General features: G+C 44.0%; 1 protein-coding gene across 2 annotated transcripts in view; it reads right to left on the minus strand.

Moving 5' to 3' along the window:
- Positions 1-26,086, minus strand: part of LOC100701703 (Golgi apparatus protein 1) — a 35,437-nt gene that overhangs the window by 3,558 nt on the left and 5,793 nt on the right. The window contains exons 2-26 of one of the 2 annotated variants that reach the window (XM_005466266.4): positions 17,461-17,490; positions 15,325-15,411; positions 15,012-15,227; positions 13,920-14,123; positions 13,649-13,720; positions 13,312-13,498; positions 12,735-12,952; positions 12,305-12,426; positions 11,482-11,583; positions 10,304-10,457; positions 10,162-10,179; positions 7,071-7,208; positions 6,734-6,820; positions 6,556-6,618; positions 4,940-5,053; positions 4,599-4,687; positions 4,362-4,479; positions 3,002-3,094; positions 2,747-2,884; positions 2,067-2,190; positions 1,842-1,984; positions 1,560-1,661; positions 1,338-1,445; positions 761-881; positions 194-300 (exon numbers count right to left, since the gene is read on the minus strand). In XM_005466266.4, the coding sequence (XP_005466323.1) occupies positions 194-300; positions 761-881; positions 1,338-1,445; positions 1,560-1,661; positions 1,842-1,984; positions 2,067-2,190; positions 2,747-2,884; positions 3,002-3,094; positions 4,362-4,479; positions 4,599-4,687; positions 4,940-5,053; positions 6,556-6,618; positions 6,734-6,820; positions 7,071-7,208; positions 10,162-10,179; positions 10,304-10,457; positions 11,482-11,583; positions 12,305-12,426; positions 12,735-12,952; positions 13,312-13,498; positions 13,649-13,720; positions 13,920-14,123; positions 15,012-15,227; positions 15,325-15,411; positions 17,461-17,490 (2,955 nt within the window). The remainder of the gene's footprint in view (positions 1-193; positions 301-760; positions 882-1,337; positions 1,446-1,559; positions 1,662-1,841; positions 1,985-2,066; positions 2,191-2,746; positions 2,885-3,001; positions 3,095-4,361; positions 4,480-4,598; positions 4,688-4,939; positions 5,054-6,555; positions 6,619-6,733; positions 6,821-7,070; positions 7,209-10,161; positions 10,180-10,303; positions 10,458-11,481; positions 11,584-12,304; positions 12,427-12,734; positions 12,953-13,311; positions 13,499-13,648; positions 13,721-13,919; positions 14,124-15,011; positions 15,228-15,324; positions 15,412-17,460; positions 17,491-26,086) is intronic. The other variant, XM_003460251.5, reaches the window with a different exon arrangement.

Consider the following 26,086-nt stretch of genomic DNA (forward strand, 5'->3'; position numbering starts at 1 on the left):
AGCATCAGCGTTTGCCTGGTTAGAGTGAAGTATCTTTACGCTAATAGAATGATTAGTGCACAAATGTTTTGAGGTATTTACGGCAACTAGATTACACAACCCAACAACTCTTCCTCGGATGCTACCTGTGTGTTGGCATCAGGGCGGAAGCTCTAGTCCCAACTGTCACTGTAATCTAACTCTTGACGTTTACCTTTGCAGCATAGCTCCACATGTCGATGCGGTCTTGAAGCCTCTTCTTACACTCAGGCTGAAGGCGAACTCTCTTGTCCTGTAACGCCTCCATCAGACACGACATCTCTGCATGGAGAGGGACAGAAAAATCTAGTTTTGGTGACCAAACAGTGAAAAGAATCTAAGTGAAAGACATTCAAACCCCTCAGCCTCCTAGTAGAAGCACCTATGGTACCAATTTGAAAATCCTAGGTGACCTCCGTCTTAATTTAACGCATTCACACTATTTTCAAAAAAACCTTGACCTCTGAGGTCGATGTTAAAGTTGAGGTCACTGAGATATAAACTTGTTCCCTTAAGGTATCAATTTGAAAATCCTATGTTGCCTGATTCTTGAGTTTTTGTTGGCATGGCAACAATAATACCCCATGAGCCTTTCAGGCTGAGGTAAAGATGGACAAGCAAACTTTATTAGTAAACAGTCATTGATTGGGGAGTGGACTCTGACTAGAATCCTTTCATGGCTCCATCTTAACCAGCCTGACAGTTCTGCACAAGAAGAAAGATTCTGTGTGAAAGCACCCACGTCGTCCTCTGCCTGGCGTGATGGCGGCACAGTGGTGTTTCAGGTCCAGAGCACAGGCTGTGTGGAGGACCGGGTCCACAAAGATGTCTGCCTTACTCTCCTTTAGCATGTTCAGGACTTCCTGCAAACACAAACAAATAAGCGAAATCTGAGTTTTCACATTAAGATTCAGTGAGCATTTTTTGTTGTTGCTGTGAATCTTAAACAAACAAAAACAAAAAACATACAAGGTTACCTGAAAGTGTAACCAGTGGCTTTTGGTGGCTAATGTTAGACTTTTTTTGCTAAACTTTTTAAGTGTCCCAAATTAGCTAATGAGAGTTTTCAGCCATTTTTCCTCCTTCTTCTATGATACTATGAATGAAAATAATGAGATCATCTAGAAGCAACAGTCACAGTGACGGTAATGTTTCTCATTTGTGTGTTCAGACTTTGGCTCCTTTCATATTTTGAAGCCTTCTGAAACACACTGTACCAGTACAGTAATCTACACACTGTAAAATGTCCATGATATTTTTAAACCAACAGAAATATGCTAATAATCAAGTTCATCTAATGTTGTACTGTGGAAATGTACCTTTTTACAGGCTTCCTGTCTGATTTTAAGCAGGTTGACTTTCAGACACTCTTCCACCTGACCAGTCTGCTCCTGGGCAGCCGCCTCCTCTGCACACAATCTGGAGATCTGCAGAGGCAAAAAAAAAAAAAAAGGAGGAGAGAATTGTTAATTTGTTTGTCTTTGTGTGTGTGTGTGTGTGTGTGTGTGTGTGTCTGTGTGTGTGGGTGTGTAAGCACGGACTTCTTCTGAGCAGTGCATCTGCAGCTGTCGGTCCAGTCTGTAGTCGAGCGCAGACTCCTGGAGAATCACTCTGATCTGGTCTTCGCAGTCTGAAGACAATCTCTAAACCAAACCCCGGTCAGAAAACACACAATTTAACAACAATCAATCACAATGTTTTAGATTTTCCTCTTTCACACTGTTGAAATGCATACACTACAATTTACAGCAAAAACAATGTCTGCCTGTATCTTTGAAACCAACATGACCGTAGTGTACTTTTCAGCAGAGTTGTGCTTTAACCTGGTCAGCATATTTGAGTTTGAGGCAGGCGATGACCTGACCCTCCAGTTCGCCGTCCTCGCTCGCTTTGTTCAGGATGGACTGGCAGAACTTTGGGATGTCGGCTCGACACGCCTTCCTCAGCACTGGGTTCAGACGGTAGTCTGAAGGGGGAGGAAGAGAAGGATGAGGACAGAGGACACTACGGTCTTTTTTACGGGACTCTGTGTGGTTCTGTGTGCACACCTGTGTTCTGTGTGATCTGCCTCTTGGTGATCATCTGTTTACACTTGGGATCCATCAGCTCGCTGTTCTTATTCTGCTTTAGACACTGGAGCACATTCCTGGCATCTGCTTCAGTACAGAAGCGCTGCAGGAGAGAGTAATGGTGTTTGTACAGATAATGAGATCTAGGAACACGCTGACAATTTCTCCAAAAAGACCATAAAGCCATAGTTTAGTCACACTGTGTTAAACAGTTAATGTGAGGCTGTAAAACTGTACATATAAAAGTAAATATGCAGAAAAAGTAACTAAAAGGTAAACATGTGTGCAAAATAACATGAAGTCCAGAACGTGGGTCATCTGTGAAGAGGAATTAAGTCCATTTACTCATTTCAGGTTGTAAAACACTCAAGTTTTTACTCCTTTAAATCTTTCTTAAACATATAGCTACTTTTTGGTTTACAATTTATATAAAGAATATGTGCTAAGATTATAAAATGTAAACCACTGCTAAAATTAAACCAGTAGAAGTTTCCTATCAAAGTATCTCAGCAGGTTTTGCAGCACAACAAAGGTATAGATGAGAAAAAACTTTAATAAAAGAGTGAGGTTTCACAACTCTCAGTCAAAAACACAGCACCACAATTCAATCCCAGTGCTTTTCCCCACAATCTCCTCTCCCTTCTCCCTGCCTCGATCACCTTGATCATCTGTTTGCAGACTCTCATGAGCTGGTAGTCGAGCTCGGGGTCGCTCATCTCCACCTCCTGCAGTCTGAAGATCCGCTGGTGGCAGCGCTGGCTGAGCTGCTTCTTCTGCTCCTTCAGACACTCAATCATCTGAGTAGCAGCAGAGGGGCAGGACGAGTGAAGATGAGAATGATAAAGAGTGGAGGCAAACAGCAGAAAAGAACAATACAATGCTTCTATTCTTACACAACACTCGGCATTCCCTACCTGAGCATTACCAAATGCTACGTTGGGACACAGACGACTGATGTCTGACTTACAGGGCTCGTACAACTCTGGTTCCAACCGAATATCCTCGGACTGAATGAGAGCGGAAAAAAAAGGAAACTTTTGTGTTTTTCTTACAAACACTTTTACAAAACTGATTTTTGACAAAAGGAAACCAGATTTTTTTACAGATTAAATGTCCTGTGATGCTTTTCTGCATCACAGTTCACACAGAAGTGTGTTATTGTCTAGTTTTAGAAATCCTAAAAGAGCTTATGCAAACTTACACTGCTGATTAGCTTAGGCTCCAAATACAGTGGTGTAAATAATACTAAAACATGAAAAAGAAAACACTAAATTTAATGCTGGTCTATAAACTGTAGGACTTAAACATTACTTGGTGGTTCTATAGCAGGGGTCCCCAATCCCAGTCCACGAGGGCCGGTGTCCCTGCAGGTTTTAGATCTTACCCTGGGTCAACACACCTGAATCACATGATTAGTTCATTACCAGGCCTCTGGAGAACTTCAAGACATGTTGAGAAGGTAATTTATCCATTTAAATCAGCTGTGATGGATCAAGGACACATCTAAAACCTGCAGGGACACCGGCCCTCGTGGACTGGGAGGTCATAGAGACCTCCCAGTCATAGAGACCTCTTCTCCTCTGCCTTTGGTGTAAAACGTATGCGGCTGGTCTCTAGACACATACATAAAACATCTGTTCAAGATGATGGAGCGCCCACCTGCCACTAATGCATTAAGTCTAAGTTTATAAGAATGCGTCTGTTTGTTGGAACAGTAACTCTGTCCCTCATTAGCAGGTCATCTAAACTAGGAATGGAAATTGGTTTTGACTAGATTAGGTCAATATCATATGAAATTTGATATTGATACTCTGTCAGTACTGGCACAGAAGGTCTACAGTTAGCTATTTAGCTAACGTTAGCTAATAGGTGTCACCACTGTTTTGACAATAAGGAGGCTTTTGACTTTTTCCCACACTGCAAGTTTATTGACCCATCCATCAAAAATACCTTTTTACACTTTGATGTTGGCAACAGTGTGAGGAGCATTCATTAGCTAATGACTTGTGAATAAACAAGTCATTAACCAAATTTAAAGATAATGCCAGCTGAAGACACTTACATGTTGGCTTCACTTTTCATACCTGGATGCTATGTCCATCTTTTATATACAGTCTAAAATGAAGTTTAAAGTGCTGAGATCAAATGACATAAGCAAAACATTGTGTTGTCATGGATACGTTAAGGGTTAGGTAACACTGTGGCTGTGAGGCTGTCTGAAAGAAGTCTGAGTGTGTGTGTGTGTGTGTGTGTGTGTGTGTGTGTGTGTGGTACCATCTCCAGCTCCTCCACCCGCAGCTGTTTACGACATTTCAGAGACACCCTCTGCTCCCTTGCCTCCTGCAGTGTGTCATTCCTCACTGTGGTGCTGAGGCAGATGACAACATCCACTCTGCAGGGTCACACAGAGAGTCACTTATGTCCAATTAAATCAGTTAAAATGTTAAAACAAAGCTCAACCTCAAGGAGACTTTGCACTATTCTCATTGGTTAGCAGTCATAGAGTCTCACTTTTTCTTGATGTTTGGACACAAGCGTAGAACATCCTCCTTGCAGGCCATTTTGAACTTATAGGAAAACCGGAAATCTTTCATTTGAATCTGAGAGAGAAGCACAGGGATACTACGGTGATAGTATTATCCTTTTTTCGTTTTTACTATTATTTGCATTTATCCTTGTTGTCACTATTGTGTAACTCAAAAACAATATTCAGATATTAAAGCTTCTCTGAGTCTACCGGCTGTTTGAAGATAAATTTCAAAATCAAAGACAAGAACAACAAGAAAAAGAAACTGGTATCAGAGAGTAAAGAGAGAAACAGAAACAGAAAACAGAATTTCATGATCACTCACCAGCTGGAAGTGTGTAACCCCAACTGCACATTTGTCATTCATCTCCTTCTGGTGTTTATTCTGAACCAAACACTCCATCAGATCGCCTGTGTCGATCTGGTTATCAGCTACATCCTGCACACACAAACAACAATGCAAACATCCAAAATGTTTCTATTTACGTGACATTCAGGGACAAGAACGCACAACACCACCACGGTGTCATTGTTCAGTGAAATAAATGAAAATACTCCGGCTATACTCCGGAAAATTAAAAAAAATGTTCGGTGCGTTCACACTGAATGCGATAGATGCGACCAGAGCTTCAGGTTTACATGTAAGGTCAATGGAGGAGCGCGATGAAGCGCGACTGGGGGTCGCGTGAAACTTCAGAAGCAGATTTGCGTCGCGAAAACGCTTCTCTGCCTGATTCGCGCAACCAAGTAGCGCAACTGACACGTTTGAAGTGCAAAGTAAAATACGCGCTGCAGTTTGTGTGGTGCATTTTGTGCATTCGCGCTTACTGCGTCTACCGCTCGAGTTGGAAAAACCTGAACTCCAGCGTCAAGTCGCGCCACAACAACCAATCAGGAGCATGGTGACATGATGCTCTGACCTAGTTTAAAGGGGCAGGTCCAGCCAAAGCCATTCATTCTAGCAATCAGTAGTTTTCTGATGAGGCAGCAGGCTCTCCAGGGCAGAAACAATGTTCTTATTTTTCTCCTCCCTCCTTCTCCCTGAGGCTCTTCCACTTTAAGCTGGGTCCTTTTTATTCCTGTCTTTCTGTAAATAGTTATATTTTATATATTTATGTTTAATGTTTTTCTGTTTGAGCATCTTAATATTATTTCAAATAAATTTTTGTAATGACTAATGTGTAAAGCATCCTTTACACCCCTGCTCTGCTCTCCACAGTGAATAGAGAAGGGAGACTCTCTCTTCAAACGCTAGATCGACAGCTGCCGTCTTGCGAACATACCATCTAGCACTACTTCCTCCCACATTTTCCGCTTCACGCGGGGGAAAATTGGATATTTTAAAGCGCGACCAGTTTGCTTTGGACGCGCTTCGAGGTGAAAATGTGCACGCGACCAGCTAGGGGCGTGTGGCGCTTTTTGGTCGCGTCTATCGCGTTTGGTGTGAACGCACCGTTACACAAAAGAACAGATACTGATCCTGTTGATGGGTTAAGGACCTCGTACAGTCTTGTCCAGCTCTCTAAAGTAATTGTCTCTCTCCTGGATTAACAACCCTCTGAGCTATTAAACTAACCAGATCAATATTCTAGAGTTTTCAGTGACTTGATGCTTTAGTCTAAATAAAAAGTGTTCCTTCGATTATTTTAACGAGTATATTCTCTGAGGTACCACATTGAATAACATTTATTTTAGTGCAGGCAACAGAAAAGAATGCATTAGTGTTGGCCAATGCATGTGTAGGCGTGAACACAGTATGCAAAAAAAAGACCAAAAGCACTGTGAGCAACTGAAACACATCTTTACGTACCCTGCACATCTTTAGGATTTGAGGATTGAAGACAAAATGTTTTAAAGTCTCTCTGACACCATGCCCACTCTACATAACTTAGGTAATGTAACTTAGGTAACTTTACTTAAGGTAAAGTCAAATATGCTCACGTGGCAGTGTGCCTGGATGACGGGCTCACAGGCTCTGATGAGGAGAGCGTCGATCTGGATGTCCTGAACAACGAAACAGACAGCGACGGGTCACAAATGTGAAGGTTAGACAAGAATCGCTTGTGTCAACACTGTTTCTCTAACAGCTCCCGCCTGCTTTCGGTTTAGCTTTGCTAACCTCTGACTCCAGCTCTGTCAGGTTGCCCACGACGTCCTTGCAGCCAGAAACTAAGTCCTCCAAATGATCCTGCAGACACTCCAGCTCCTGGACAGAGGCACACATTCAGCAGCAAGAACAAAAGTAAGCATTTCAACCATTACTGTACTTGCGGCAGCCCCTAATGGGTGAACCTCTGCATCTATAGGCCTGTTTACATGTGAACTAGACTAGTCCCAGTATTTTCCAACCGCAGGATTAACGACACTGTGTGCACATCAAAGGCCACAGGCTGGCAGAATGGCGTCAGAGAACTCTAGCAGATATCAGCAGCAGTAACAGCCGCTGTGTAGCTCACCTGTCCAGCATCCGTCTTCTCGCTGCACCACTTGCCGAGGTCGGTCATGCAGCGTTTCTGCAGCTCCGGGTCCAGCTTCACATCCAGCGCCCTCTGGTGGAGAATCCTCTGAACTTCCACCTTACAGTCCCGAGATAACTAAAAACAAACACATACATCACCAGTCACAAGTTTGAAACACACACCCATTCAGAGTTTTCTTCTGTGAGGACCCATGGTGATGTGTTGATGTGTATTAAGTAGTTTAGTAAGTGCCAGGTTCTGATTTATATTGAACATCATTGTCACAATCATTTGTCTTTTTTCCCCAACAGAACTGCAAGGACCCTGCTGGCAGAGAACGCCTTTTACAGGGTTTTATGTTTGTCGCTGTAGCTGGTTTGTTATTTGTTTGCTTACATTCTCAGTCTGCTCAGTTAGTCTCTCTCTGGTTGGGACCTTAACCGGACTTCGAGGTTTTATCACTATCATGTTATTTTGGATGGAGGAAATGGATAGCTAGTTAATTAAATTAAATGTAGATTAAATGTGTTTCAAAGAGGTATAAATTGTAAACTATATGTAGCTGACTAGATTGAAAGGGGGGTATTATGCATGATTCATAGTTAAAAACATGGTTACCTTACACTAGGTGTTGATGTAGCCTCTCAGTTCATCGTCTACCTGATGCCTCTCGCAAACAGAAGATTTAAACAGCGGGTGGTTGCTCTGAGATCATACAGAGCCGGTACTGTGCCAAAGTCCTGAGCCACCCCTCATTTCTTTGTATTTTGCATCCAGAGTGAGTTTCTTCTACTATTTTTTAAAGTGGTCCGGCGCAACAGTTCTCCAGCCTTTCAGAAGATCTTTCAAAGTTTTTTGTTTGACTTTTGCTGTTTTTCCCTAATTTTTCATCCAGTTTTTGTACAGTCTGTTTTCAGAGGATTGTTTTTACACCTAACTCCAGGGATGATGCAGTGTTCTGTCTATACAAAACAGACAACTTAGCAAGGGGCCAATTTGAATTTGTCTTGGAATGGTGTGAAACTTGTCCCTCAAAAATCTGAGGAAACTAGTGGCAGACCTAAAAAAACAGACAAGCAATATAAGAAAGTCATGTCCTTAAACAAGGAAAAAAAACAAACAGCAAAGCACCTGAGAGAACTGTCCACAAAGACTAGACTGACTGACTGACTGAAGAAGCTGGCCATGAATTTCCATTTATGTTTATAATACTTTAGTTGACCAGTTTCCCATTCCCAACTGTGTGAAGAAATAAGGGCTGCTCGAGGCTTTTGCATAGTACTCTATAGTAGCAGTCTGAACCCTGAGCTTGAGATTGTTTGTACTGATCTAATTTTTTGGGGAACTTTTGAACTATACAACACAAAATAAGGAAAACCATATGACAGTGCTGTGTTGCAGGGCTACCTGGTGACCAAGGGATTAAAGCCCAGACTGGCTATACCAGCTAGGAAGCCTTAGGATGCACCTGCTGCTTGTCTGCCCTCGTTTATCACGAATTACCTTTCAGAGCTGATATAAGCTGGAGGAGAGCAGCTTGGAGGGTGGGAGAGGCTTCTGGTGGATTTCCTCCGTGTGTTTCTGTGCTGGTCTAGCCTAGGTGTTGGAAAAGGCCCATTGTGTGTGTTTGACCAGCCCACCGTGCGTGGCTCCTTGTGAGTAGCTCCCAACTAACCATTTTAAAAATCTATAAAAACCTGAATTCTCCCTGCTACTATACTGATTTACAATAACACAGCCTGCATTGATTGAGGTCACCATCCCCATTCAGTGCAGACTCTGAATGTACCATGACACATTACTTAAACCTCAACTAAGGTTGTTTACTCGTGTGGCTTTTTATCTCTGTGGATCTGTTCATGCTGCCTACAGTAAAACTCCATCACGAAGCAGAACTTATCTGCATTTGTAGAAAAAACGCATCATGCATGACAGCAATTTCAGGGCAGTGCTTTCAACCTGCAATGAGCCACGTGGCAATCTGGATGAACTGCTTTTAAAGCGCGAGGGATTTTAGATGTATAAGTTAAACAGAACCTCACAACATGGACTGAATATGAAGCACGATTTGAAGCATTTTCTTACGAGCCAAGTTATTTTTCAACTTCTGTTTTTTCGGGGGGTTTTTTAACTATGATTAATTTCATGACAAGTATTCATCTTTAGTGTTTGTATCTGTTTAGTGGTACCTCTTGTATCACATACATTTGTTTTCCTGCAGCTGCTCAACAGTTTCAAGTTTTAATCCAAGCGTGTTTAGCTTGCCAGATGGCTGTGCATTTACACACATAGTAAAGGCTTTTTTTGTGTGGATGAAACAGCTAAAATGCCCCACCTTTCCGAACTGGCGCTCACACTCAAGGTTTGTGACACATGCATACACCATGATTACTGAGACCATATAATTATATCAAATCAAGCTGTCAAGGGTCTTCTTTATAATCAGTGTAATTACCCAAAATCAGGGCGAAGTGGACCTTCCAACTCATTAATTTTTGGGAAAGGGAGAGAAACTGATTATATTAACTGATTTCAAAGCCAAGCAGAGCAGTCAGGGTTCATCATTTGAACCGAAACTGTGACATAGAAGAAGGGTACAAGCCAGCGCTACAGTAGCAATTTGTGTCACGAGAGTGAACAACTAAATTGAATCCTGCTCCTAGATTAGCTTTCATAGTTTTAATGATGGATTTTAAAATGTGTTCCTGTCCTCTGAAGGACTTGCTTTTACCATCTATATACCAAAATTAAGAGCACTTTTGCATTAGTTTAGGTGTCTTTTAATTTTAGGTTCCTGTAGTGTCGGCAAGATGCGTAAGACCAAAAATCCAGATACTTTTCATAACTTAATGCAGACACATCATCATTCACACTTTTAAACATTTGAAGTTCCATAGAAGTAAAATTTGACATTAGACTGACTCTGATCATGCCCCAAGTTGTTCTAGCGCCACCACAGGGTTAGCAGTTTTATTCAGCCTTGCTCCAACCAGCACCATTACTATCATCATCATTATCATCATCATCATCGAGTTAACTCCTCACCAGGATCAGCATGAGCTGATTTAGGTAAAATTAGAGTTCTTACCTGCTTTTCCGATTTCACCTGTTAAATTTAAAAAACAGAGTTATGCCTGCTGCTATGACCAAATATAACCCTAAACCAACCAAAATATTATACCTAAACAGCTTAGTGTGGTCTAAAGTGTTTGCTTCTGCTGTCAACATACCCGTCTTCCCTGCTCCTCTGTGCGGTAGGCATGGCGATAGAGGCAGGAAAAGACGGCGCCCGGTGGCATCACCTCATTGGTCTCGTTCCAGCCATGTGTGTGGCAGAGGCGGGCGGCGTCAGCCTGGCATTTCTTGTAAAGGATGGGGTCCAGTCTGGAACACAAAGACTTAATGAATACTAAAACACACCCACAAAACAGACCTCCTTCCAGTCCTGTTTCCTGCTGATTCAAGTCATTCTATTGTACAGTTTCAACTGTTTCTTTCTCATGTTACCCATCACTACTCCCAAAATCATCTGCCTGCCAAATTTTCTGATACACTACATGGATAAAGTTACTGGGCCACCTGCACATTACACCTACAGGAGCTGCTTGGGCATGGAAACCCACACCACAAAGCTCCCAGCACTCAGTTTTTGCGCTGACGTTAATGCCAGAGGAGGTTTGCAACGCTATAGTTCTTCGTTAGCAGAGCAGTGGCGATTTTTACCCACTGTGCACTTCAGCACTCTTTACCTTACAATATAAAGCACCTTGAGGTGAATGCGGCTGTAATTTGGTGCTATATAAATAAAACTGAATTGATAAAAATCACATGAATTCAAAGGTTAAGAGGTGTGGCCCAATACTTTTGTCCATAAGGTGTATATAAATGGAAAAAGTTTTACCCCTTCTGCTATAACAGTGCTACACAAACTGTATCATCAACCCTGTTGCATTTTGCGATGTGAAAACTCTTGAACTTCTGAAAATTCCTCTTGGTATTCATGCTAAATGTCCAAGATAAGACAGGATACAACACAATGCTGAGATTAAAATGAATAAACCTCTTCTGTTTTCTTCAGACCACCTGAAACTAAATCTCATAACTAAATTAATTACCTTCACAAAGCCCTAATACCCTTATACAGGATGTGGGGAATGAAATGTAGTGGCAGGGGACATACTAATAGCATTGGCTCCTGCGTCACGAGTAGAGCGAGTGTGTGAGTCACCCTCATGATAATTTCTACCAGGTCACGAGGTCTTTTGCGTGCTGATGAAAAAAAAAAGAGGCTAACTATCTAGCTGGACTTAATATAAACCAGGAAAACAAGCTTGAACACCAGAGAAGGTTCTACTGCTGAACAATGTCGATTTGTCGCATTCCCATCAGCATCAGCGGGCACACTCACTTCCAGTCTCTGGATATGAAATACTGAAGCTCTAACAGGCGGTGTTCACAGTCCTCCACCATCTTCTCTGTATACAGATGCTCCATCAGGCATGAAAGGATCCTGCACACCGACACACACAGACATACCAGCGCATGAACCGGTGTTTACCAGGGAATCCGAAGAATGAAAAAAAGGCAGATTTTGAAAGCAGACGTCCTTCTCCTGCAGGTCTCCCTTGCTGTTTTAAGCCCCTTCCATCAGATAAGCGTTAACATTTACATGTGATGCCTATGGGATAAACATATGCTGGGTTTTTTTTGGGGGGGGGATCAAACCCCAATCTCCCAGGTCAAAGTCCTACGTTTGAGCTATCACCGCACTGCATCTTACCTGCGACGTGGATATTTTCAATCTTTCATGCTACAGTTTCTAAAGCCGAAAAGCAGGAGCCAGAGAAGGTGCAGGAGTCTAAGCTCCCTCTAGACTACTTGAATTACAATTTGCTGAATGGTAATTACGCAATTTTCAACACAGTGCGGCTCCCCTTAACTTCAAGCACATACCCGATTAAATCGTGGTCGTGGTAATTAAGACAATTAATTTTAGCACTTGTGTCTGTTTTGGTTCCTTTTTTTAATATTATCATTATGACAAAAAAGCAGCGTGTCACTGTTGTACTCGGTCATGATAACTGCAGCGGTGAAAATATGAATGCTTATGTACTTATGTAAGTCTTAATCAAAACTAAATTTAAAAAGGATCATCTGATTATCATTTAAAATTCCAACTAAGCTTAACCTAAAAGCAGTTGCATGTGTCTGCACGTGTGTAACCAACTCACATTGGGTCTCCATTGCGGATGTGTTTGCAGGCAGTCTGGATAACGGACTCGCAGGCCTCGTTGAGTGCCCGGTCGATCCGATAGTCGCCTCCTGGATCAGCGGACTGGATCAGAGTCTGGAGCTGCAGTGAGGAAAAAGAATATTCAGGAAAAAATTTAATGGCAAGAAGCTGGATTTTATTTATGTCTTTATTTTATTGACAACCTATCAACCCCCAGTAACTGCAAATCTGATCAAACAAAATTCTGCCCGACATGACATGACAACTCAGAGGACCAGTCACAGTGTCTGCTGTTTGTGAAGTATTTAACCATTACAAAATCTGAATGTTCTTCACTGACAACAACATCTTTGATAACTAAATTTGCAGTTTTATTTCATGATGACTGATTGAATGAAGGACTGATTATTTCATTGCAATGGTCTTACAGCGTTCTGGCAGACGCTGTCGATCGCATTGCTCCGGTCACTGCGACCTATTCTCATCAGACAGTGCAGTGTGCGGCCTTTGCGGTGCAGGCCAGAGCACTGAGCCTCGATCTCCGTCCGGCAGTGAAGCACGATCTCCGGACTGAGAGAGAAATCCTCCATCAGCATCCGCCGGTAGTCCAGCATCTCCCCCTGGCATTCTCCACTGACCGGATGCCCTGCACAGCACAAGAACCAACTATTACTAACACAATTAACAATGAATGCACATGAAATGTAGATAACTTAACACCCTATTCATTATGTTTGCAATTATATTTATAAAAAAAGAAATACTCTTAACTTAAAGCTGTGTTCATTTACTTTTTGGCTACTCTGGGATTTCAAGGTCTCATTTAACAATATATTCTAAATAAATTCTACATAGAGAGTTTAAGTCCACCACATAAGGGTTAAGTCCAATCTTTACTTGTTAGATACAGGAGATTGATATTAAGAAGATTTTTGCAACCCAGAGTTAATGACCAGTTTGTCTCTAAACACATCCCCCACCACCACCACCAACAACACCACTCACCACGGTGCACAGCAGCTTCGAGGCACAGGAGCAGGTATGACAGTCGGGCTTCACGAGCACGCGGCAGGCTGGTGTCCAGGCTGCAGCGCTGCTTCCTCAGGTCCAGCTTGCAGGCTTTAGCCAACGAGTAACTAACTCTGTAGTCCTGAGAGATGAGCTTCTGACGGGTGGTGAGAGCATCACGGCACTTTGAAGGCGAAGGAGGGGAGAAAGGTTATCAGAGACCAAACAAGTTCACTAAAGCTTACTCAAAAGCCCTACAGAGTTTCTTCAATCACGATCGTGCAGCCCTGTCAGCCACGCCAAGGAACAAGATGAATAAATTAGATGTTTGTACCTTTTCCGACATGGCCTCTTCAAACTTGTGATTGAACAGACACTTGTAGACTTTCCCTTCTCCTGCCTGAATCTGTGGAGAAAAGCAGAAAAGGGTTTCCGCTCTGAGATGTTAAAGGGATGTGCCAGCCCCACACAGCTTGTGTTTCTACAGTTGGAAACCAAGAGAAACCAATTAATGTATAATTTCCATATTTTCTGAATGCATTAACTGTTTGTGGCTGATCACTGGAAGCATGAACATCATGCAAGCAGCGGTAGAGCCTCCTTACGTTCTGGCAGAACCTCTCGCGGTCGTCTCGGCAGGAGAAGTAAAGGTGTCTGTCAAGGTGAAAGTCGTCCGAGGACAGTTCCGCCACCCGCAGGATCGCTTTCTGACACTCCTCTTTGATTGGATGAGCACGATCCTGTTGCTCCACCTCCCTCACTAACGCTTTCTCCAGGCAAGCGATCACTTCACCCTGGGAGTGGATGTCCTGTAAAGAGACATCAGGGATTCAGAGAGAGGGCGATGACACTCTGAATATGCTGATGATCTATAGCAGGGGTGTCGAACTCCAGGCCTTGAGGGCCGGTGTCCTGCAGGTTTTAGATATCACCCTGTTTCAACACACCTGAATCAAATGATTAGTTCATTACCAGGCTTCTGGAGAACTTCAAGACATGTTGAGGAGGTTGTTTAGCCATTTAAATCAGCTGTGTTGCATCTAAAACCTGCAGGACAGCGGCCTTTGAGGCCTGGAGTTCAACATCTGTGATCTATAGGCATGGTGTCATAATGTAGTGGTTTACACATTCCATTGGCAAGCAAAGGGTTGCTGGTTTGATTCCAGCTGACTTACAAAATTCTTGCAGACCAAAGAGTGGGTTGACTTTCACCTCCATACAACGAGAAAGAAATTAATGGGATTTGCAAAAACGTCCAACTATATTTTACCAAATGGAACTTAACAATGTAATGTGGGTACAGTACAAGACTCGACACTATTCATATGTTCGAAAATAACAGTAACAAGTGTTGCAAGTGCATAACTGCTAAAAATCTTAGGATTAGTTTAGCCCGTTTCCTGGTGGTTACTAGGCAACATGGTTACAATATAATATGTAATATAGATAAGAACCTTTGTAGGCCTAAGATGTACTTTGGACTTTGTAGGAGGACATCATAGACAAATGGAAATTTTGTGTATTATAATAAGCACTAAATATCCTGCACTTGCCACTTGGAGAGGTGGGTTTCCTCTGGTTACTCCACCTTATTATTTTTTTGGTTTAACCCAAAAAGCCGGTAAATGAACTTTTCCAGATTTATGGACTCCTTTTTATGATTTATTAACTTCTGCATATATTTGCACAGTCCTGACCTTGTGTCCTATGTTGATGCTGCCACAGCGCAGGCTGTTGATATCTTCTTTGCATTTGTCCATGAAGCCACAGATCAACCTGTAGTCGCTGAAGATGATGCTGGTCATCTTGGTGATGTACTGGTTACACTGGTACTCACTGATGTTAACACGGTGATCCACCAGGCAGGACACCAGGTAGCCCCTCCCTCGCTCCACCTCATTACACTCCTTTATCTGAAGGTGCGGAACATTTGACAGGTCAGAGCAGAGCAAAGGACAGACTGAATGAGAAACACCTAGAACTTCCCTGTAGAGTCAAAGGCAGACTGACCTCAGTGATGGTGCTCTTACAAATCTCCATGGCCACAGATTCAAATTTTGGATCTGTGGTTAGATTGAGTTTGTAGTTCCACAGAAGCTGATTGAGGGGAAAAAAAAGTTAGGATTTCAATTTCAATCCAATGTATACGTTAATTAGAAATGAACATGACTAAAATACAAATTTAAAAAAAAAAAAAAGCCAACTCATTAACTACAACTAATAGCAAAGAGTTTGTGGTGGTCGTATAAAGCATTGCATTTAATTAGATAATATCTCTTCTTTATTTTGGGGGGAGGCACAACTGTTAAAAGTTTCTCTTGAGAAAGCCGCTTCTAAACTCACACAGTTTCTTTGTGAATGTGATGTTGAAATAGTCCAAATCTAAGTAATCTATCCTGAACACTTTTACAAAAGAATAGTTTATTCAGAGAGAACTACACCTCCCACGATCAGACAGTCCCCATCCTGAAGACTGATGATTTTTTTAAGGATTTTAATGATAGAAATAAAACCTTCCAATGTGCTCTTTTTATTGTTTTCTGATACTCTGTGTATCACTTTCTTATCAGAGTGGTTCCAGCTGCAGCATCCACAAACAACAGTCGGACCACCCAGAAAATAAGACTGCTTTCCATGCTGTAATAAAGACAGTCCAAGTGCTCCATTAGCCTTGTGAGGGTTTCATAAAACTGTCTGCTGTTAGCAGCCCTGAACTCTGACTATTGGAGGTTTATCATCCAGAAGACACGGAGACGAGCTTTAGGAAGCTCTTAACGCAAAAAGAGGTGAAACTCCTAATTTAAAGTTAAATGGTGGTGATGTCAGTGACGGTCATCAGCTGGCTGTGTGGAAGCTGAGGGTTCTTCAAAGCTAGTATTTAGAAAATGTGAAAGGACCTTTTTAATGTTAAACAGAGGAAAATGTTAAACAGTTTATTCATGGTCAGCAGTCGCTGCTAATTAGACTGCTTTATCTTAAATTCTCTAAATGTATCCAACAATCTCTCCAATTATACAGTGCATTAAAATATGCAGGTCTGTGACACCACTCAAAAAATATACTGAATTGAATTGGTATGCACAGACTGCTTTTCAGACAGATATTGCATTAGATTCTACATTTCTACTTGTTTACTATTTATGGCACTAAGACATATTTCTAAGATAATATAATCCAGTTTACAGTAGTGGTTGTGGCCCTGAGTCAATAAACATACTAACATACTTGCAGAACGTTTACCATGTTCACTCCTTTATATGCATATTAATATTATATAAATACATTTCATGCAAGCAGTCATCTCATTGGACTTTATATTGTAAGGTAAAACCTCTAAAATATTAGAGCGAGAACTACAACGATCCCCTATAAGGAAAACACTATAAGGAAAACACTTGGCAACATGGTGAGGAAGAACTTCCATTTATCAGGAAGAGATGTCCAGAATCAGGTTCAGGCAGGGGCAGACCTCTACCATGACTGATTAAGGAGTGAGAGGAAAGAGCAGACAGAAAAGTATAGAGATAAGCAACAAATAGGACAAAACTAAAACCAATTATATCTGCTCTAGTTGGGGATGACATAAATGTTACAAATATTTGTTATGAATAAATTAAAGGCATAACGCAGTGATCACAAGACATGGATGGAAAAGAGTCGTCAGGTGACAAAGGTTCGTAAACTCAGATTGCCAGAAATTTGAGTGTAAACTTTTCAGCAGTTGGTACATCACAGCTCAACAGTAAGTTGTGAAACTAACAGTGAAAAGTTGATCTCTGTGTGTGTTAGGATGTTCTGTCAACCTTTGAAATGACATATTTCAATATGTTTGGTTTAAATTCTTTAACAGCAGGGGCAAATAACAGTAACTTTGACTTAAAAATCTGTCAGGTGCAGTGAAATAATTCCAGCAGTCCAAGCAGGACAGGTATGTACCACCCTGCATATCCAAAAGGCTAATTATCACATTTGATTTCTTGGTGAGTTAACTTTAAGCCAAACAGACTTGGTTAAAATTTTGATTTGGCCTGACAGCATTAGCCGAGTATGAAGGCATGCCTCTGTTATATCTTTCTTTCTCTCACACTTGTACTGTTTGATTAAAAAGTTCTGTGTGAATTTGTGTGTTTTAAAAGAACTACTCACATGGTTGCAGTCAGGAGCAATATCAATTTCCTGCAGAAAGACAGAAAGAGCGAGAAATGTGAATTTTCAGTAGATTTAAACATCTTTCAACACTCTAGTTTAATCTATGCTTCCATCAATGAGACACAAATACTCATTTGTACTTTAAGGGCTACCTTGGTATTTTTACTACCATGTTTTGTCAACATGCTGCAACAATGAGATTTCCAAGTTCGGCAACACCCTAACCTAAACATGCATCAGAACCAAAAACCAACTCTTAAAAAAAACTCCAACTTTCAACCAGCACCATAGCCAGAGATAAAAGAAAAAGCTCCAGCACCTGCTTGTATTTCTTTGTGCACTTGTTGAACAAACTAGATTATAATAAGATAATAAGTGTGTTCAGAGGTGTCGGAAGGTTTTTTGTTTTATTAGTTCTATGTATATGCTAAACCTACTGTAGCATGCGTTGGTTAATAAACCAACAACAAGACTCAGCAAAGGCACGGTTAGTTACACTGAAACCCATTAAAATTGTTGAGCTTGTTGGCAAGCAGCCCATTTTGCTAAAGCCATGTGAGTATAGGCAGAGTTTCCAGTTAAATGTTGCTAATTTTCATTATTTATATGATGATTGTTAAGACTGATACCAAGATTTGATGATTTAAAAATCTGATATACTGGGAAATGCTTTTTTCATTAAGACACATAAAAACAGATTTCCCTAAAATTAGTTTATGTGCAGTTATTTAAGAGTTTAAGACAGTTTGAATTAATATATGCATTTTTAAAATAAAGTTTGTTTTACTATCAAAAGTTGTCGACTACTGCTTTACACTATGCTCAACTATGCTTGGACTTGTTTCCAGTAGAGAATAGTGCCCTCTGATGGAAAACTATGCAACATGAACACAATAATATTGTGGCGTGTTGGGGAGCAGCTAGTTCTCTCCCATCATGCCTTGGGACATGTGCTGCTGTTTAGATGTTCTTGTTTTATTTTTTATGGTTACGTTACTTTTAACTGTCATCTTTAATGTTGTGTTTATACTACGGTACAAAGTCACTGACAGTTATTGTTTTATAGAAAGAATGCAGTACCATAAGTGAGTTCTGTTATGCTGTTATTGACCCTTGAAGCACATTGTAGCACAAGCGAGTGTTTAATAAAGAGCTCCCCCTACCAGCTTGGGGTTGAAAGGCAAGCTCCAACTTACTGTAGAGCTTCTTTGCTAAGATTTCTCTGCATGCCACAGTGGTGTCAGAAGTGGGATTCCAAGAGCATGGCCACTATTCTGAAAGAGGAAGAGGAGCTGAGGAAGATTGAGGAGTTTATCACCCGTCTGGAAGCGGTGAATGGAGCACGACCGAAGAAGCGGGGAGACCCCAAGGCAGTAGCAAGTCAGCCAGGGGAAGTTCTGTTGGGCTTCCCAGATGGAGCCTCACACCCCCACCCACTGGGAAGCTGTCGGAGCCGCCAAGGCATGCTGCAGGCTCCAAGACCACGAGCAGCCAGCCAGCCTCCACTCATGGTGATGCCTGGGAGCGGCACACCCTCATTGCTGGCAGCTGAGGGGGACAACGCCAACTGCCTCCTGGACCAAGTACAGCCAGCACTGCCATCAGGGGCTCCTGTCCGGGGGAGCATGAAGCTACCACGCTATAATAGGGAGGCACCTCCAGAGACCTACCTTATCCAGGTACAGCTGGCTGCTCAGCTAAATGGATGGTCAACAGAGGAGACAGCTGTCCAAGTCGCTCTCGCCTTGGAAGGCAGGGCCCTGCAGATCCTCACAGATCTTCAGCCAGAAGAGCGTTTAAGTTGGCCTGCTGTCGCCAGAGCAATGCAGAGTAGGTTTGGCCTCCGTACCCATGCAGATGATGCCCGAGATAAACTTGCCAGCCACCCACGGAGACAAGAGGAGAGTCTGGGTGCCTATGCTGCAGACCCTCGTCTTAACGCACGAAGAGGGTACCCTGCTTTTGATGCTGCAGCACAGGAAGAGCTTGCTCTCCAGGCTTTTGTTTGGGGTCTCCAGCCAAAACGACTACAAGAGCACATCCGTCTGCATGCACCAGAAACCCTGGCAGCAGCTCTAACTGAGGCAGAAAGAGTGGAGCATGTGCTGTGCTCAGCTGCATGCAGCCCTGGCACAAGTCACCGAGTGCGTCAAACGGACTACGAAAGGAGTGACCAGGAGGAGAAGGCCCTCCAAACCACCCTCACACCACCTTGGCGATCTCGGCGAGGGAATAGACGAGCAAGTGGCCAATCCAGGGACAACTGCCATCGATGCGGAGAACCAGGGCACATCGCACGCTACTGTCCAGCACTGAGCCCATGAAGCCTGGCACCCCAGCTGCTGTTAAACTAAGGCGAGGTGGCACAACGGAGGAACTGCCCCCCCACCACCAATCTGTCCACTGAATCACACTTGCGGGTTGGCCTGCTGGGCCAGACACGGGGAATGTATCTGGACTGTGACCTTGCTGGCACCACCTGTAGAGCCCTGATAGACACTGGATCCACACTTTCCTTGGTACGGGCCGGAGCCCTCCCTGGTACTGATGGCCCAAGACCGGAGGGTTGGCAGCCTACTCGGCTCCACATCACCACAGTCATGGGGGAGCGCGCCAGAGTTAAGGGGAAAAGATCCCTCCTGGTGACTGTTGCTAACTGCACTGTGGACCACCGGTTCTTGCTAGCCAGCATCCAGGACCAATGCATCATTGGTCTGGACCTGCTGGCCAAATGGGAGCCCACAGTGGATGTGTCCAGAGCAATCCTTTACCTGGCCACGGAGGTTGTGAAGCTCCACACCACCAAGGAAGTCCCGCTGCCTGCCTCCGCTTTTTCAGCCAGCGTCAGGAAGCCTGAGGGCCTGTCGCCGCTGGCGGTGGGAGGAGCCTCTCCTTCACCAGCAGTACAGCAACTGTCCACAGAGACCAAGCAAGCTGTCGAGGACCTATACCAGAGGAGCTGCGAGGGTCTCCAGGTTGATCAGCAACGGCAGCTGCGGGAGTTACTCGATTTGTTTGCCGACATCTTTGCAGCCAAGGATGAGGACTGCATGCAAACCAGCCTGGTACAACACGAGATTGACACTGGGGATGCATGCCCCATCCGCCTCCGCCCTCTTCGCCTTCCCCTTGCCAAGCGTGCCGCAGCAGAGCAGAAGATCAGGAAAATGGCAGAGGCGGGCATCATTGAACCCTCAAACAGCCCCTGGGAAGCCCCGGCCGTACTGGTTCAGAAAAAGGATGGTACCTGGCGGTTTTGTGTCGACTATCGTCTAGTCAACAGCATCACACGCAAGGACTCCTACCCATTGCCCCGGATTGATGAGGCCCTCGACGACATTTCTGGGTCCTGCTGGTTCAGTTCCCTCGATTTGCGCAGTGGCTACTGGCAGGTGGAGCTGATGTCAGAGGCCCGCCCAAAGACTGCTTTCTCCATTGGCCAGGGACTGTAGCAGTTTAAGGTGATGCCCTTCGGCCTCTGCAATGCCCCAGCCACATTCGAGCGCCTAATGGAGAGGGTTCTGGCTGACATTCCCCGCGACCGCTGTGTGGTCTACCTGGATGACCTCCTCGTCCACGCGACAAACTTCGAGAAAGCCTTGGCTAACCTGACTACTGTTTTCCATGCTATCCGCCAGGCTGGCCTTCGTCTCCACCCCAAAAAGTGCCACCTCTTCCGAAAGGAGACGACTTTCTTGGGTCACGTTGTCAGCGGAGCAGGGGTTTCCACTGACCCTGCGAAGGTGGCTGCTGTGAAGGATTGGCCCATTCCGGGCAACACTGCTGAGTTGCGGAGCTTCCTTGGCCTGGCATCATACTACCGGCGTTTCGTCAAAGACTTTGCTACCATTGCAAGCCCCCTGCACTGGTTCACACAGAAGGGCCGGGAGGTCCACTGGAGTGAGGACTGCGCCGTGGCGTTTGATCGGCTCCGATCTGCACTGGTTGAGGCGCCAGTGCTAGCCTACCCATACCTGCAGCTTCCTTTTGTCGTGGACACCGATGCCAGCAACACCGGTGTGGGGGGTGTACTGTCACAGGAAGGCCCTGAGGGAGAGCGGGTCATCTCCTACTACAGCCACTCCCTCAGCAGACCGGAGAGGAACTATTGTGTCACCCATCGAGAGCTGCTGGCCATCATCCTGGGTCTCCGCCATTTCAGACCCTACCTCTATGGGAAGAAGTTCCTCCTGCACACAGACCATGCGTCCCTCACTTGGCTGCTCAGCTTAAAGAACCGGAGGGACAGCTAGCCTGGTGGTTGGAGACGTTGCAAGATTACCACTTTGAGGTTCGTCACCGGGCGTGACGTCTCCACACCAATGCAGATGCCCTCTCCCGATGCCCTTGTGAGGAAGAACAGTGCAGGTACTGCCAGCGCCTGGAGGACCGGGAGGGGATGACTTCAGTGATCGCGTCACCACAGGGCGGCCATGAGAATGACTCTGTTCCGGGTGGGCACTGTAGCAGTCTTCAGGTCCAGTCTGCCGCAGGGGATACCGAGGGTCTGGAGGCCATGGATCCCCAACAGCTGCAACGCGACCAAAACCAAGACCCTGCCCTTTCCCAGGTTCAGTGTTGGATTGGAGCCGGTCAGAGACCATCATGGCCAGAAGTATCTGCACTGGACCTCGAGACCAAGGCTCTCTACTCCCAATGGCCCAACCTCACAAGCCAGAACGGCCTCCTCTATCGCCGCAGGCAGGCTCCCGGGAGTCATCGTGAGGTTTACCAGCTCCTGGTACCTCAACAGTTGCGGTCCAGAGTCCTCCAGCTGGTCCATGGTGCGGCGGGGGCAGGACACTTTGGAGTTACCAAGACTCTACGGCGACTTCGGTCTTGGTTCTACTGGCCCGGGTGTCGCCAGGACGTAGAGCTTCATGTCCATCGGTGCGATGCCTGCATGCACCTTCCCAACGCTCTCATGCCCCCTTGCAGCAGTATCAGGTGGGGGCTCCCATGGAACGGGTTGGAGTGGACATCCTGGGACCCTTCCCCACCACTGACCAGGGGAACCGCTACATCCTGGTTGCCATGGACTATTTCACCAAGTGGCCTGAGGCCTATGCAGTCCCTGACCAGAGTGCTGTTACCACCGCTGGGCGTCTGGTCAACGCGATGTTCTGCCCGTTTGGGGTACCAGAGGAACTGCACAGCGTCCAGGGCCGGAATTTCGAGGCTGCGGTGTTCAAGGAGGTCTGTCAGCGGCTGGGTATCAGGAAGACCCGGACGATGCCACTGCACCCCCAAAGCGATGGGTTATTGGAACGCTTCAACCACACCCTGGCCACCCAGCTTGCCATCCTGACCTCCTGCCAGCAACGCGACTGGGATCAACACCTTCCCCTGGTCCTAATGGCCTACTGTTCGGCGGTCCAGGAATCTACTAAGTGCACTCCAATGGCCTTGATGTTCGGGCATGAGCTTCGCACCCCAGTGGACTTTGTGTTCGGATCCCCCCCCCCCAAGCAAGAAGTGTGCGGGGACCCCGGGTTGGACTACCTCCACAATCTCCTGGCTGGGCTACGGGAGGTGCACCAGTTGACCAGGCAGGCTCTCCGAGATGCAGGCTCCCGGCAGAAGCGAGCTTATGATACCCGCTGCAAGGGGGAAAGACTGTCGCCAGGTCAGCATGTGTGGGTCTACAGCCCGGAGAGGAAGAAAGGGCTTTCCCCAAAACTGATGAGCCAGTGGGTTGGATCCTGCACTGTTCTCGAGAGGCTGTCTGATGTGGTCTACAGGGTGCGGCTGGTCAAACAGAACAGGGTGGTCGTACTCCATCGTGATCGCCTGGCACCCTATCAGCCCTTGAGTCCACCCAGGGAGGAGTCAGGGTCCCAGCTTCAACTGCAGGCCCCCAACCTGGCCTCAGAGACGGCTGGGGGACCCACGGAACGTCCTCAACGACGCCGTCGCCTTCCCCAACACCTCAGAGACTTTGCTATGGACATGCCGGTTGCTGGGGACAGCTAACCACTCAGGTGGGGGCCGTGTGGCGTGTTGGGGAGCAGCTAGTTCTCTCCCATCATGCCTTGGGACATGTGCTGCTGTTTAGATGTTCTTGTTTTATTTTTTATGGTTACGTTACTTTTAACTGTCATCTTTAATGTTGTGTTTATACTACAGTACAAAGTCACTGACAGTTATTGTTTTATAGAAAGAATGCAGTACCATAAGTGAGTTCTGTTATGCTGTTATTGACCCTTGAAGCACATTGTAGCACAAGCAAGTGTTTAACCCTTTAAAGCCTGTCGGAGTGGGCACGCTCCGTTTTGCGTAACTATTTTTAAATCCCTGTAGAACCGGAACCACGTAAGCTAGCGCAATTTTTTTTTTTGCATATGAAACCGGAGGAGTTGTACTTACATCTCATGCCATCAGCTTGTCCTAGGTCACGTTTTCCTTCCACATATAGCTTTGCAAAAATTGCATAAAAAGCGCTTGCAGCAACGAAAACATAATATTCCAGAAACACGCTTTGCTGATCCGATCAGCTGTTCATAACACTTCCTACATTGAAATAGACGTCAGCGTGGCGGCATGCCCGCCATTACCTGCCCGAAACCGGAAGTGACGTCATTTTTGCGGAAAATGTCGTTTTTTATTTATAGGCCTTATAAGCCTATACTGGTGTTTTTAAAAGTCATGTTAGACTTCATGCTTTTCTGAATAGTTTCTGGGATGCTTAGAACTCAAATTAAACTGCTTTAAATAGTTTATTTTGATGCACATGCTGTTTTCTTTGCAAATTTGCATTATAGGATTTATTTTTGTTTCTTCTGCAGTATATAAAAATTGGTGTATCTCAAAAATAAAACTATGAAGACACTCAAAATAAATTTCCTGTTGTTGTAAACTATTTTTTGCAACTTTTTTGTATTTAAAGTTTTGAGGGATAACCCTCTTAAATTTCTCTAAGTAGAAATATATGTAAAAAAAAAAACCAAAAACAATTTTCAATTTTTTTGTAGTTTATTGCACTTTTTTGCAATTTATGTAGTTACTATGGACTTAATGCATACATATTATTAAAACTTGGGCTATAACAGTTGTATTGATGTATAGCAACTTGAAATGCTCCCAAAAATGGCACTACAGCATGTAAAAATATAAAGTAAGCTCTGGCGGATTTGGTTCTATGGTAGGTCTTAAAGGGTTAATAAAGAGCTCCCCCTACCAGCTTGGGGTTGAACAGCAAGCTCCAACTTTCTGTAGAGCTTCTTTGCTAAGATTTCTCTACATGCCACAATATGGTTGAAGGGTGTTTCTCCCCTTGCTTCTTTACTTTTAGTTAGTGGCCATTATAAATATTGGTACCAATAAATCAACAAATAGATAATATTGGTTAATATATAGGCGGGTGTAAAATTAATTGGTATAGGTCAATTAAGTTGGTCAATATATACATCTAAGGAGCAAAGCTATATTTTTATTATCTTTTATTATCTTCACCCAATGTAGTTTAATGTTAGCATGACATCTAAGAAAAGGGCCACAATGGAACTGAACTACTGAACTATTAACAAGCTGATTGGATACTCAGGTAAATTTTGCTACTAGTAAGTAACGTAGCCTAAAAACTAAATTTTCGCTTTTTGTAAAGCTACTTTTTACAATTTAGGATTGTTATCACAAGGTAGAATTCTTTCACAAGGTAGAATCTGCATATAAAATTATTTAATGTTGCTATCTTGAAAGATGATTTTAAATGAACAAATCTGTGCTCTTGTAGCCAACAAAAGAGGTTGGCCAAGTACGATTTGCAGAAACGTTGAGCTACATAATATCAGCATGTTTGATGTTGGCTCGAATGTGTGCTATGCTGAGCTGATGTACCTTGTGGTTCAATGTGGTATTACTTAAAAACTACTGTCTGACCCTATTTCAACTTCAGTCAGTCACTTTTCAGAACAATATACATAAGGCTTAGATAAACTATAACATTTAATTTCTTGAAATTCTGTTGCCTTAGTCAATTTAGATGGCGTTACACTTTTGTTCAACAAGGGGTTTTATTTTAAGTTTTTTATAGCTCGCAAAAACATTTTTGCAAAACCAACCTCTGCAAAAATAAAGGAAAGCAGTGCAGACAAGAAATGTGCCTACTGACTCGCCTACTACGTAAAACCTAAACTCGTGCTCCATGGCTATATCGAAGGTAGGATTTTAGTGCAACTGAGTGAGATGGAAAATATATAGAGTGCATTTTTGGAACACTCCCTTTCGCTTCAGAAAGAACGGTTCAAAAATACCACCAACATTGCCCTAAAGCAATGAGCAAAGTAATGTTTTTTTCTCTCCAAAACGCAGCAGTTTAATATGAACAACGCAGCAGAAGCTCTTCATAGACTCGCCCACAACATTCTTGACTATCAGAGGAAAGCCAGCAGCAGAAGGTCTTCTTACGTCTCCACATCACTTTGCTGTAAAAAGACATGAAAGCACTTTGTGATAAGTCTGCTGTGCCCACGGGAGCAGAGACAAAAGGCCTACTTCTGATTTTAAACTCTCATTTTCACTAAATGCTTCAGACACAGAGAAATTAGTGTAATGAGGATACATACCCTTGATGGGTTCCCAGATTTAAAAAAAACAAAACAACAACAATTAGTGAGACTATGAG

The sequence above is a fragment of the Oreochromis niloticus genome, unplaced genomic scaffold (genome assembly GCF_001858045.2).
Source record: "Oreochromis niloticus isolate F11D_XX unplaced genomic scaffold, O_niloticus_UMD_NMBU tig00002517_pilon, whole genome shotgun sequence".
In the NCBI taxonomy this organism is placed as follows: Eukaryota; Metazoa; Chordata; class Actinopteri; order Cichliformes; family Cichlidae; genus Oreochromis; species Oreochromis niloticus.